At 57.8% G+C, this 13,112-nt stretch overlaps 2 protein-coding genes across 2 annotated transcripts; one reads left to right on the forward strand and one right to left on the reverse strand.

Moving 5' to 3' along the window:
- Nucleotides 1-384: 384 nt before the first annotated feature.
- SMPD2 (sphingomyelin phosphodiesterase 2) lies at nt 385-3,125 on the forward strand (the record flags this gene model as incomplete). The annotated part of the gene is made up of 10 exons (XM_080700681.1): nt 385-434; nt 643-739; nt 844-920; nt 1,247-1,340; nt 1,445-1,534; nt 1,773-1,855; nt 1,972-2,104; nt 2,198-2,302; nt 2,484-2,637; nt 2,737-3,125. The coding sequence occupies 10 exons, from the start codon at nt 385-387 to the stop codon at nt 3,123-3,125; spliced, it is 1,272 nt and encodes a 423-aa protein (XP_080556807.1).
- Nucleotides 3,126-3,414: 289 nt separating this feature from the next.
- Nucleotides 3,415-12,205, reverse strand: MICAL1 (microtubule associated monooxygenase, calponin and LIM domain containing 1; the record flags this gene model as incomplete). Its single annotated transcript, XM_080700732.1, has 24 exons — nt 3,415-3,563; nt 3,882-3,955; nt 4,050-4,149; nt 4,361-4,454; nt 4,581-4,694; nt 4,971-5,065; nt 5,197-5,476; nt 5,756-5,829; nt 6,145-6,301; nt 6,429-6,512; nt 6,695-6,736; nt 6,848-6,936; nt 7,091-7,281; nt 7,660-7,807; nt 8,252-8,330; nt 8,450-8,576; nt 8,721-8,836; nt 9,074-9,331; nt 10,046-10,146; nt 10,731-10,886; nt 10,993-11,097; nt 11,285-11,389; nt 11,645-11,852; nt 11,948-12,205. 24 exons carry the CDS (start codon nt 12,203-12,205, stop codon nt 3,415-3,417), a joined length of 3,204 nt encoding a protein of 1,067 aa, XP_080556858.1.
- Nucleotides 12,206-13,112: the final 907 nt, after the last annotated feature.

Consider the following 13,112-nt stretch of genomic DNA (forward strand, 5'->3'; position numbering starts at 1 on the left):
CTCGCCTCAACTTGTCGCCTGTTGCTGGCGAGCCCGGCGAGGGGCTGGAGAGGGGTGCGCGGGCGGCGGCGGCCCGGAACCAACTTCCGGGCGAAGCAACCCGGAGCCACCGGCTCGGGCGCCCTCTTGGGACCGCCAGGCCTCGCGTGCGGTCCTCGCCGACCCCTGCGCGCCGGGATTTCGCCGCACATCGTCTTTCCGGGTTGGCGGGCGTCCGGATCCAGGCCCGCGGACCGGTTGTCCCGGTAACGCAGGAGCCATCCCGGGGCCGCAGCCGAGTGGGCTTGGGGAGCTCGGGGTCGCTGCGGGTCACCTGTCCTCGCCGCCAGGAGAAGAGGCGCAACCCGGTCACTTGGCTTCCGCCTCCGCCGAGGGATCCCCGCCATGAAGCCCAACTTCTCGCTGCGACTGAGGGTCTTCAACCTCAACTGCTGGTGAGTGCGGCCTGAGGGCCACCTTCTCTTTTGCACCCGCACGGGCAGAGGAAGGAGGCTGGACTTCCTTACAGCCTGGCCAGGACCCCATCCTGCCCCACGATCTCGGGATACAGAGGGAACCCCAACCAAACAACAGAGCCCCCATCGGCCCCAGCTCTGATGGGACTGGCGGTCACTTCCCCTGGGCTGGACCTTCCTTCCTTAGGGGCATTCCCTTCGTGAGCAAGCACCGGGCTGACCGCATGAAGCGCCTGGGAGACTTTCTGAACATGGAGACCTTCGACCTGGCCCTGCTGGAGGAGGTGGGGTTGTGCAGCTCGGGTGCGGATCCCAGGACAGGGGGTAGGGGGGAGTTGGAGACTCCCCTGTTGGGGAGGGCCAGGCAGGCATTCTCACCCTTCCCTAGGTGTGGAGTGAGCAGGACTTCCAGTACCTGAGGCAGAAGCTGTCTTTCGCCTATCCAGCTGCACACTACTTCAGGAGGTGAGAAGCCTGCAAGGCTGAGCCTGTTCTCAGAGCAGCCTTGCTTGGCCCTGCCAGCTTTTCCCTGTCTTTCCAGCACCCTCCTTCCTGTCCCTCTGGGTGTGGGAGCAGGAGAGGGTGACCCAGGAAGAGCCCAACTCTTCAGCTCAGTCTGTTAGCAGGCTGCCTCCTCATCCTCCTGCACAGACTATTGTCTTGAGCTGTATTCTGGGTTGGTCTCAAGAGTAGAGAAAGAAGGAGCCGATCAAAGCTGGGAGGCGAGGAAGAAGAGGGCTGGGTATTTCCCTCCCTGCTTTTCTGGTTATTAAGCAGGGCTTGGCTTTCAGCGGAATCATTGGCAGTGGTCTCTGTGTCTTCTCCAAACACCCAATTCAGGAAATCACACAGCATGTGTACAGCCTCAATGGCTACCCCTACATGGTAAGCCAGCCTCTCTCCCCTAACCCCTCTAACACAGCCCTCCCACAGCTGCAGGGCAGGAGGAGGGTGCAGGGCCCTGAGTTCCTGCCTCCTCCTGCCTGCAGATCCATCACTGTGACTGGTTCTGTGGGAAGGCTGTGGGGCTGCTGGTGTTCCATCTGAGTGGACTGGTGCTCAATGCCTACGTGACTCACGTGAGTGAAGCCAGCAGTGCGTAAGGCTGGGACAGGCTACTGGGTCCTGGAACATAGAGGTGGGACTTTTCTGGCTGTGCTGCCTGGGGGTGAGGCATGGATCAAGATTTCCAATGGTAACAAAGGGGCAAAGTTCACCGGCTTGGCACCAAACACCATGCCAACTGGCAGGCACAAGCTTGGTATAGACAGGTCCTGGGATCGTTAATCTGATCGGCTTTATTTTCATCTCTCTTAGCTCCATGCTGAGTATAGTCGACAGAAGGACATCTACTTAGCACATCGCGTGGCCCAAGCTTGGGAACTGGCCCAGTTCATCCAGTGTGTGAGCCTAGGCTTGACGGGGAAGTGGGCTGGTCCTGGGGCCAAGGGTTGGCTAGGGCTAGGGCAGAGGTGGTGAGGGAAGAACTCCTTCCTCACCAACCTGGTTTTGCCAGCCATACATCCAAGAAGGCAGATGTGGTTTTGTTGTGTGGAGACCTCAACATGCACCCGGAAGACCTGGGCAGCTGCCTGCTGAAGGAGTGGACGGGGCTGCGTGATGCCTACCTTGAGACCCAGGACTTTAAGGTGAGACCCTGCCTGTCTGTTTTCCCACCTATACCCCCAGTTCTCTTCCTCTTCTGGCCCCCACATCCTAGCACAAACCACCTGTTTTCCTAGGGCTCTGAAGAAGGCTATACCATGGTACCCATGAACTGCTACGTCAGCCAGAAGGACCTGGGGCCATTTCCCTGTGGCATCCGCATTGACTACGTGCTTTACAAGGTCAGGCTGCTCCCCCAGTGTGCCTTCCCCCACTGTGTCTGTTCACTTGTTCAGCCTGCGCCAATCCTTTGTTCGAATCTAGTCTCAGCCTACTGAGAGCTGCAGAAGGGAATGCCAGGAGCTGGTGCTCTGGGAAGAGACCCTCTGTCATAAACATCTGTCTGGTCCTTACTTTTCCTAGGCAGTTTCTGGGTTCTTGATCTCCTGTAAGACTCTCAGAACCACTACAGGCCATGACCTTCACCACAGTACACCCTTCTCTGATCATGAGGCCCTCATGGCTACTTTATGTGTGAAGCACGTGCCCCCCCAGCAGAACCCCAGCTCCACCCATGGTGAGTCTCGACCCCCTACCCTTTCCCTTGGCTCTTCACCACCTCAAGCAACGCTTCCACTCTGACTTTCTCCCACCCCACTGCCTTGCCTCGTTTCAGGACCAGCAGAGAGGTTGCAGTTGATTAATGTGCTAAAGGAAGCCTGGACGGAACTGGGACTGGGCATAGCTCAAGCTCGCTGGTGGGCCGCCTTCGCTGGCAATGTCATTGGTCTGGGGCTGCTTCTCTTGGTCTTGCTGTGTGTCCTGGCGGCAGGAGAAGGGGCTAGGGAAGTGGCCATACTGCTCTGGACCCCTAATGTAGGACTGATGCTGGGTGCAGGTGCAGTCTACCTCTTCCACATGTGGGAGGCCAAAGGCTTATGCAAAGCCCAGGCAGAGCTCCAGCACGCGCTGGGAAGGGCAAGAGAGGCCCAGGACCTGGGCCCAGAGCCCCAGCCAGCCCTGCTTCTGGGGCAGCAGGAGGGAGACAGAGCTGAAGAACAATAAAGCTTGATACTCTAGTGGCTCTGCCTTTTTCTTGGTAGAGGTGAGGATGGGAGCCAAGGGTCTGTGTAGTTATCACTGTAGACCTTAGGGTTCTAATGCATCTTCTGACACAACCTCCCAGAACCCTCCTCCCTACATGCATAGTAAACACTGTGGCAGAAACTTTTTTTTATTATAAACAGTGAGGCCTCCTCTCAAGCAGCCCAGACAAGCAGGGGTGGCAGTGTCCTGGGATGACTGGGGTGAGGCTCTCTTCCCCGTAGGGAAGAAGGCAGGCAACCCGCCTTCCTCAGCCCTGGATCCCTGTCCCTGAGGCCAGCTCGCTGAGCCTGCGCTCCTCCTGGAAACGGATGAGTGTGTCCCGCTGGTTCACCACGTCTACCAGCTTCCTCAGGACCTGCTCCTCAGCTTGCTGGTCTGCAGCTGTTTTTAGGGCTTCTGAGAGGAGAAGGTGAAGCTTAGCGCACTGGGCAGGGAGGCAGGAGAGGCTCAGCCTAATCCAGCCTGTGTGATTTCTGCAGCCTAGACTATGAAGTGAGGGCTCTCCACACCATTGGTTTGCTAGCAGTAGTTAGCTGCAGTACCATTTCTGAAGGAGATCTTGTACAGAAGCCCAGTTGTGCAGCTCTGAACTGAAAGGCGAGCAGGGCTTTGGCCCCCCTTCTCTGGCTTCCTCCTGCACTGGGTCAGAGGTACTTGGACTAGGGGACCTGTGTTGCTAGGTCAGTATCAGAGGTCATGAGGCATCCTGCCTACCTTCCCGGTTCAGATAGCCGCGCAGCTCCTGGTCCAGCTGCAACTGTTTTTCCTCCAGATTCAGCTCCTGTACCCTGTGGAGGGTTGGATTGAAGAGGCACAGCTGTGCAAGGTACCCCTGGGGCTGGGGCCAGGCCCATGTGCCACTGTCACCATGCCGTGCCTTACATGATCATGAGCTCAGCCTCCTCAGCCACCAGGCTGTTTTTCTTCTGCACAAGCTGTAGCAGCTGTTCTAGCCAGAATTTCTTTTGCTGTTCTGGGGAACCTGATAAGAAGAAAGAGGAAGGGTTGCAGGAGTCACAAGGCCTCTAACTGTGGGGACACGGGTCAGAGGCATGGGGGAGACAAGGAAGGGGTGTTGTGGGTCTGAGCGGTAGCTGTGTGACTCGGCCAACAGGCCTGCTCTGTGCCAGAGCCTGGTGGCTTCAGGGGTTGCTGAACACAGTCCCACGAGGCACAGGGGTGTCTTCACTCACTGCTCTTGCTCCTCAAGGCCTGCTCCAGCTTCACACCCTCGGCTTCCAGCTCCCGCAGAGCAGCCTCGATCTCATTTAGTCGCCGCTGGATGGCCTGAGGGGTACATGACAGGAGGCCCAGGAGTCTTTGGCTTGCTTTAGAACAGAGCACTGGAGGAGCTCTGATCCCAGATTCAGAACTCTGACCCCATCAGAGCTTCTGGCAATCCCTGGGCCTCACCTGGGCCTTGCAGAACCTCTTCATCTCCTCCTCCTTAGCACGGCGCAGCAGAGTCCGGCGCCACGTTGGGTACTTGTCCATGGTGCCCGAGTTCTTGGCGAGTGTCATCAGAGTCTGTGGGAGGGTTGGGCTAGTCAGGGGTAAGAGTGAAAAGGAGTAGGAGGAAGCCAGAAGAGTGAGAAAGAACCTGGGCTGGAAGTGGGGTAAGTTCTGGCAGACAAGGTGGAGGTGTGGAGGCGTGAAGTCAGACTGGGTGAGAGGACATTCCAGGAGGAGGGCCCAGGAGGAGGGCTCAGGAGGCTGGGGCTACGCTCTCCTGAGGTGGCGGAGTGGATCTGGTGGAGGCATGCTGGCTTGGGCAGAGTGGGTGGCCAGGTGCCTGCCAGTTACCTGCTCTAAGTCTGAGTCCAAAGCCACAGCCTCTTCTTCCTCTCCTTCCCCTTCACTGGAGGAAGGATTCTCTTCCTCTTCTGTAGCCTCATGAACTGAGCAGATAAGGGGGGACATGGCTTGGGATCCCCATGGACTTCCTTTCCACTCCCCAGAGTCCTCCTACAGGAATCCCAGTCCTGCCACCCCATCTGCACCCTGGCTCAGCACATCTGTGAGAAGTCACCTTGCAGTGTCTGGCTTGGCATGCCCCAGCCCACAAAGCTGCCCTCCAGGGCCTCGCGGGCCAAGACCAAGCAGCTGCGAGGGGGCTTGGGTGGAGGCTCCATTTCCGAGTCTGGGGTAATGTTAAGGGAGGACAGCCGTTGGCGTTCCAGGCTGGAGAGGCGGATCCGCCGACGGCTCTTGGTCTGGCTGGGGCTCCGGACAGGACTGGCCCCCTCCTGCGGAGCTGTGGGAGTCGAGGTACCTGCTGGCAGGCTACTCTCACCTGGTGTAGGAAGCTCCTGGAAAAGCCACCATGAGATATGGTTAGGGACCTGCCCAGGGTGGGGGCATCGAAGCCACCCCCTTTGGAGCATTGGCTCTGGCACCATTCACTTATTGCCATCTAGTGGACACTGTCAGGCAGTGCTCTGGATACTGGGATATAACAGGTAAAACCAGACAGGCTCCATCGGAGCTTACAGTCCAGAGGAGGGGGGCATTCATTCACGCACAGCAGAGTGCTGGGCTGGAGAGACACCTTCCTGCTTCCTATGCCCCCCACCACACACACTCTTTACCGGGCTCTCAGGGCGTCTGTCACTGCCATCCTTGTGGTCTGGCTGGGGCAAGTGCTGCAGGCAGTAGAAATGTGCTAGAAAGAGTGAAGGGGGTGAAATCAGGTGTAGACAGCCCAGTGCCCACACATAAGAATTGGCAGGGAAGGTGGGAACAAGTCCCCAGTACAGGGACTTGCAGGTGCATTTCTGCCAGCTTTCTAGTTCCTTAGCACCCTGCATTAGAGCTTTGGAGGGGACAGAAAAGATTCTAAGCTCAGGGGAAGACAGTGTCATCTTGAGACTATTTCTACCTCATGCCCAGCACCCCTCTTCCTCTCCACCCTCAAGCTCCTTGCCCCCCAGGCAGGGCCAGGCTCAAAGTCCCTCTAGCAGTCTCCCAGCCCACTCACCATCTCCTGGGTGCTGCCCATAGCCACCTGGCCACAATGTGGCTTCACAAGTATGGCAACAGAAGCAGCTTCGGTGGAAGAATTGGCCATCCACACAGACGCGTTCCAGGATGTAGAGGTGTTGCCCACAAAGCGCACACAGGTCCTCAGCACCAGCCTACATTGGATACAGAGGACACAGGGTTAGCTGGAGCCACGGCAAGCTGCAAAGTCCTTCCTGTCCCCGCAACACTCCTTCCCTGACCCTCCAGGCCTCTGCCTACAGAAAGGGCCCTGGTTCTCACCTCCTGGTTCTGGGATGGGGGTGTCAGGGGTGCACTGGGTTCAGGGATAGATGGCTCTTCAATACTTGGAGTCTCGGCCTCTACCTAAGAAAACATGTGTTCAGACAGGATCAGTTGGGAGGGGATGTGTGCAGATGAATAGAAAGGGCTGGAGGGGAAGGAAGTAAGACCAGGAAGGGAGACAGGGTTGGGGCAAGCCATGGATGGGACAGAGAAGGGAAACAGAACATGCACAGGGAGAGCAACCCGCCCATGCCTGCACTTACCTCCAAGCGAAGCTTCTTGCCACCAGCATCCTCTCCATTTTCCTGCAACAAGCCCTATAGCTGTGAGCATGAGGCCCTGAGCCCCATCTCTTCCCTTCCACTCTGAAAGTCCTTAGCCCAGCGCTCCCATCCCTGACCCTGCTCAGACTCAACCTTGGCCCGCGTCCGCTGTAGGGTCCTTTGGAGTTTGCCAAGGAATAGTATAGCGCTGGAGGTCCCAGGAGAGGCTTGGCTGACAGGGCCTGCGGCTAGAGTTCAGGTGTCAGGGTAGATGAGGGGTCAACACTGCACCCCCAAAGAGCCACTCTCTCGCCCAGGCAGACCCTCAGGGGTGGCCTCCTCTTTCTTTCTTGCATGTACACTCCTCCCCCGCCCACCACATCCCCTCCAGCTCACCTGGGCTGTGAGGTGTGCTCTTGAATGCACTGTGGAAGTGGCTGAGGTAGGCGATGAGGCCCAGCGGGTCACTGCCTGCCACCACTGCCTGCGCAGACAGCACGGGCGCGATGCCCAGCTCGTGCTCTGCTGCCTTCAGTGCCCTGGCAGTTGCTTCCAGGGCCCCCACCCCTTGCAGCTCTGAGGGGTCCCTGTGGGGTGCCAGGGAGAGATGCCAATGGAGACAAGGAGCTGGCTCCACTGAGTAAGGAGAAGGGTGGGCAGTTAAGGCCAGCAGGAAGCAAGGGACCGAAAGGAGGTGGGGGCACGAGGGATTGTTCTCTCTGCTCCCCAATGACAGTCCCTTCTGGCCTGGGGACCCCCTACCACTCAAAACTCTCCCCTATCTGAATGCATTTTGCTCTGTCCTGTCAGGTGGCTGAGCAGGAATACCATCTCTGGGAAGCAAAGTGACAAGGGAGAGGTGGAGCTGGGACTCCTGCCCAGCAATCTCCCTACCATGAGGCAGAGGGAGGAGCAAGGGCATGCATACCGTCCATGGGGGATCCCCAGCCTGATCCCTGACTCACAGCAGGCCAGGGTGCAGCCGGTGCACCAGGGCGCACAGAGCTAGTCCATCAGACCAGGAAGAAGACAAGTCAGTGACGTGGACTCCTGGGTACCCAGCCGTCTGCTCCTGGCACCAGTGCAGCAGGTCCTCCTGGGTGCCCGCTGACCCTGGGAGTGAAGGCTGCACTGTGCCAAGGCCCCCCTGCCCTATGCGGGGCACGTGGCTTAGCTGCTGGGTGTGGGGACTCCCCACCTGTGTGGGGGCACCAGCCTAACGCTCACTGCCCGCAGCGTCTCCATCCCACTCTCATTTAACAATCCCTCTTTGGCATAAAGTGAGGGACAAATAAAGTGAAATCACCACCAGCCACACAGGCTATGGGCTGTGAACTGCAAGGCTAGAAGGGGTTGACAGAACAGCTGAGGGCAGTTCAGCTGTTGCAGCAAAGTATAACATGTGCAAATACTTCCAGACAGCTGGCAGGCAGCTGTTGCTCAGGGCTCTGTTGCCCTTCCAACACCCCAGAGGGCTCCAAACTGCTCCCACAAACATCAAACACTCCAGGGCTCTGGATGCTGTGCACTGGGGTGCAGGGTGGGGGGGGTGCTCACCGGTGGAGGGAGTCCCTGAGTCCGTCCTGTCACTCTTCCGCACAGACTCCTTGGTGACCACGTCATACAGATCCCGGACCTAAAACAGCTCCCTCAGGGCTCAAGACAGCAGACCACAGAGCCCCTCCATCCCACCAATCGCAGGGACAGTGACTGGGCAGGAAGGGCTGGCCTGGGGGCCCTGGGGTGGTGTCTCACCTGATTGGGCATCACAGCCCGGAGGTTCAGGTTGGGGTAACGGGTGGCTGGGTCCAGCCCGTACTGGGCCACGTTGCGGTTCATGTTTTCCGGGGATGTCTGTGACAGAAGCTGGTAGAGGCTCTCACTGAGGGGTGAGGGTGGGGGCCAGGTGGAAGGCATTTGTCAGCACCCACCCCCATCTGCCCATGCATGCCCTCCTCTGTCCCCGGCACCCTCTTCCCTTGCCCCATAAGCCACCCGCCTGCACCACTGCCCCCTCAGGCCTCACCGCTCAGCCAGCACCTCTAGGGGTGCAGCGCCCTCTGCCCACCGCTTCACCATCCAGGCTGCATCGAAGGCTGCCAAGAAGCCCCTGGCCACTCCAGTGCCCAGGGGCCAGAAGGGCTACATGTCCAAGGAAGAGGAGACGGCTCAGTGAGAATCCAGCGGGAGCATCCCAAGTCCTGATATGTCCAAAGAGCAGAGCAGAGCAGAGCAGAGCAGAGCAGAGCAGAGGGACCCTCACCCGCCAGGCAGCCTTCAGCACCGAGCAGCCCCAGCACCTCCCCTTGACAGGCAAATCTCCCTCCCCATTAGGCAGCCTCCTCCCTCTGTGGGACCTGTGCCTCCAGAAGCCCTCACCTCCACCAGGCAGTCCCCCACCAGTCCAAGCAGCAGGCGAGCACCGTGCTTCTCTTGGATGCGAGCAGAACTGTCTGCCCGCATCATGCTTGTGAAGTCAAAGGCACAGACGTCAGGCCGCCCACGAGCATCCTGGGCAAACTCTAGGTTCCCGAGCTTGCCATGTGTGGCGAAGTCAGCAGCTGCCCGGGCAAAGCGCTGCAGAGCCTCAGGCACCACATTGGCACTGCTCAGCAGCCGATCAGTATCCGGCCAGTCCTACACGGCCAACAGATCAGAACCTCTGAGACCTCTGAGGGCAGGGTCACTTGGCCAGCCCTGCCCTCTCAGGTGTAGAAGGTGCACACACCCTTCTAAGGCTCAGAAAAGGAGAGGGGCTTCTCAGACCACACGACAACTGAAAGCTGAGGTCTGACTAGAATTCCAATAGCCTTCTGTTACTTGTCCCGCTGCTGGGGGGTCTAGGTCCTGCTCTGCTTATGTAGCCCAAATCACAGCTGTCATAAACTGGCCTTGAAGTTGTCAGACCTCAGTTTATCCATCATTTAGAGACAACATACCTAATTTACAAGACATTTACGAAAATTGGATACGCAAATGCAAATTAAATTGTCAACACAGTACTTAGCACATAGTAGGCATTTGACTCATTCATTCATTCAGCAATTACATTATTGGGTGCTTCCTGCACATTAGGGACTATTCTAGGCACTGGCAATTAGCAGCAAGTAGGAAGCAAAGAGGCAAAAATTCTTGTCCTTATGCAGCTCATACACTGTGGCTGGTATAAGGTGTTTGGTCCCAAATATAATCTCTGCTGCCATGTAAATCCAAGCGGAACAGAGCTTAATTCCAGCACAAAGGCAGGAGAGGATGGGGTCCCTCCGTACCCAAGGGCAGACCGTGTCCAGGCTTGGCCTCTGCTCCCAGGGCCCATGTGCCAGCCTCTCCCTCCCTGGGCCTGGGCCCCACCTGGCGCAGCACTCCCAGGCGCAGCAGGCACTGCTTCTTGGCTGTCATCACAAAGTAGTGGGTGTCATCCTTATAGTACACAATGTTCTCCAGATCGATGCCTGGGGGCACAGGGGAGGGGACAGGAGATGAGTCCACCTATCCAAACACTCCAGCCATGGCCCTTGTCTGAGGGCTGAGGTCACAGCTCAGGCTGCAGAGTGTGCTGCACTGCAGAGCACAGCCTCAGGCGGGCGGCACAAAGGACCATCTGTCTCAGGCCCTGGAGACCTGGCAGTTTGGAACAAAGAGGGAAACTCGGGTGGGGTGGCATCTGGGTACCTGCACCACATGGTCACATGGTGGTGCTAGAGTAAACGTAGGCATCCTCTTGAAGGGCCACTTCTGCTTTCGGTTTACAGTACTTTCATACTAAAGCACAGAGGAGCACATAGTTCCTTTGCTTTCAGATATTCAGTGAGAGAGTTTCAAGGTTTCTTATATGGGGTGACCAAGTGCAGCTATGGCTGTTTAGTCCCGGGAGGAGAGTTCTTTCGCCTTTGCTGCCAAGACCAAATTGGACCAAATTGGACCAAGTGGATGTGTGTGGCATTCTTAGAACTAAGGGCAGGTCTGGGAAGAAGAGGCAAGAGGAAGCCCACAGTCAGCCAAAGGGAAGGAAAAGCCAACAGGAGGAAGCTCTGACCTGTGGCTTTGAGCAGGCTCTGAAAGAATTTCTGGTTGTAGATTCGGGCCACACCGCTGATCTCGGGCACCTGTGTCTCCTCCACTGTGCGCCCATTCACAAAGTTGGCCGTGATGCCGATGGCTAGTTTGCCACGCATTTCTCGAACGGTGAAGCCTAGCAGAGTATAGGTGAGTATGGCAGGAGGACCAGGGGCCTAGCTACCTAGAAAGGCTAGGCAGACCCCAAGATGTTGGCTGTTCTGAGGGAAGGGATCACTCACCTTCAGGGATGAACTTGCCTCCTGCAGCTGAGATAAGGACATCAAATTCATAGTTGGCCAGTTGGGCTGGGGAACTGGGCTGGAGCTGGGCACGCCAGCCACTCCCTGGAATAGGAAAGGTGCAAATAAATCAGAGAAGCCCCTTTTATCCCAGGTCAAGCTAGAAAAGCAATTGTATTTAGGTCTTACTATTAGAAAGGGAGAATCAGCTAGTATCTGGCCCCACCCTCGTCCATCCACTGGCCAAGACTTCCTCGGCAGATGGGGGTTCTGCAAGCATAAAAGTACTTACCCTTTCCAGCAGGGGCCTGGAGGCCAGTGAACGTGACACCCCAGTGAATCTCCACTCCCAATAGCAATGCCACCTTCAACAGAAGCAGCTGAAGCTGCCGGATGCCTGGAAGGGAGAGGGCATCAGGACAAGGGGCTAAAGGCTGCCCAGCCTCCCCAACACTGGTGTGTGTGCCCCTGGTCAAAGCTGGAAAAGGTCTTTAAGATCACTTTACATTTCACATGTGACTGACCTGGGTCTTCAAGGTCACCTGCATGGCGTGGATCCTGTGGTCTGCCTCTCAGCTGACCCAGCAACCCCCCAAGGGCCTTCCTCTTGCCTGGGTGCACCCGCCCTTCCAGGCCACCATGTGGTACTCACTGATGTGGTCCAGGGTGCCTGTGCAGAAGCGCCCATAGAATTTCTTGGCACCAAGTGCCCGCAAGTCATGGATGGTGAAGGGCCAGAGGTGGAGCACATTGTGGCGGGAGAACTTGGTGCGTTTTTCTACCAGCACCACGCGGGCTCCCAGCAGTGCCAGCTCCACAGCCGTCCGCAGCCCGCAAGGCCCAGCACCCACCACCAGGCACTGTAAATACACAGGGCAGAGCAGGATAGGCATAGCACCCTGTCTCCCTCTTTTGACCACTCCCCCAGGCCCCCACCCCTGATTCAGGCATCCACCTTGGTGCCTGTGCAGGCCTGGCCCTGCTGGTAGACCGGTTGGCCTGCTCGCTTGTCCAACTTGGCCCAAAGAGACTTGGCACTCCAGTAGTTGAGCTGGGCCTTGATCTTGTGGTACTGGGGCAGCCCTCCACCGGGCTCCAGCCCCAGGGCATCGCAGAGCCCCTGGAAGCTGCTCAGCACATCCTGGCACAGCTGGGCCTGCAGGAAGCTCTCAAAGTGGGCATGTGCTGGGTTGGTGGAGGTGGGTGAAGCCATGGAGACCCCTGGGGCTCCTGGGGAGGGGAGCTGCTGGAGAGAAGGGGGAAGAGGAAGAGGTTGGAGAAGGGAGGAAAGGACAAGGACAGGGAGGAGAGAGCAGGCTGGTGGCCCCAGGGAGCTTGGGCTCCATCTCTGGTTGGCTTTGCTTCTCTTTCCAGGCTCTGCTTCCCCTGCCAGGATCTGCTACCAGTTAGTGCTATGCGTCAGTGGTTATCTTCCACTCCAAGTGCAGTTTGCCGAATTTGGAAATGAAAAATCAGCAGTCTTGGGCACACAGGGCTCAGGGAAGCCAGGGAGACTCCAGCTCAGCCTCTCTGTCCCCGGATCCCAAAGCCTGCTGGAATCCCTGGGGCCCTAAGGAGCAAGGTCTGGCCTGCCTTTCCTAGGCCCTGTCAGCAGCATGTGGGACAATTTCTCAGAAGAGGAGGGCTGTCTGTCAGGAGGAAGGTTCCTCTTCCTGTAGACAGAGACAGACCTAGTACCGCAACTGCAGCTGGTTGACATGCGAGTCTCCCAGAGGCCTCCCTGCGCCCCTTGGCCTCAGCGCCACGCTGGGTGTGGGATGTGCCTCATGCCTAGGGCAAAGTTTTCCTCCCCAGCACTCCAGCTTCCGCCTAACAGGAGAGACAGTTTCTCCCAGCTTAGAGTCCACTTCCCATCACCAAACTACTCCATAAACAGCTGGAGGGCATTGCAACTGCCTGTATGACAGGGGCCTGAGCCTGTTCCTGACTCACTGTGGTCAAAACACTTCCCCTATGATCTGGTCGCTGCTCCTGTGGGCCTGGGAAGGAGCGAAGGCAGCGGTAGCCAGACTGCCCCTCCCGGGTGCTTCCACCCGCCCCATCCCCTGGGTGCCCATGCCTGCTCTCCCAGGAATCTCCGGAGACAAGGCCTCCCTTGT

Source organism: Muscardinus avellanarius (genome assembly GCF_963383645.1).
Source record: "Muscardinus avellanarius genome assembly, chromosome: 8".
Taxonomy (NCBI): Eukaryota; Metazoa; Chordata; class Mammalia; order Rodentia; family Gliridae; genus Muscardinus; species Muscardinus avellanarius.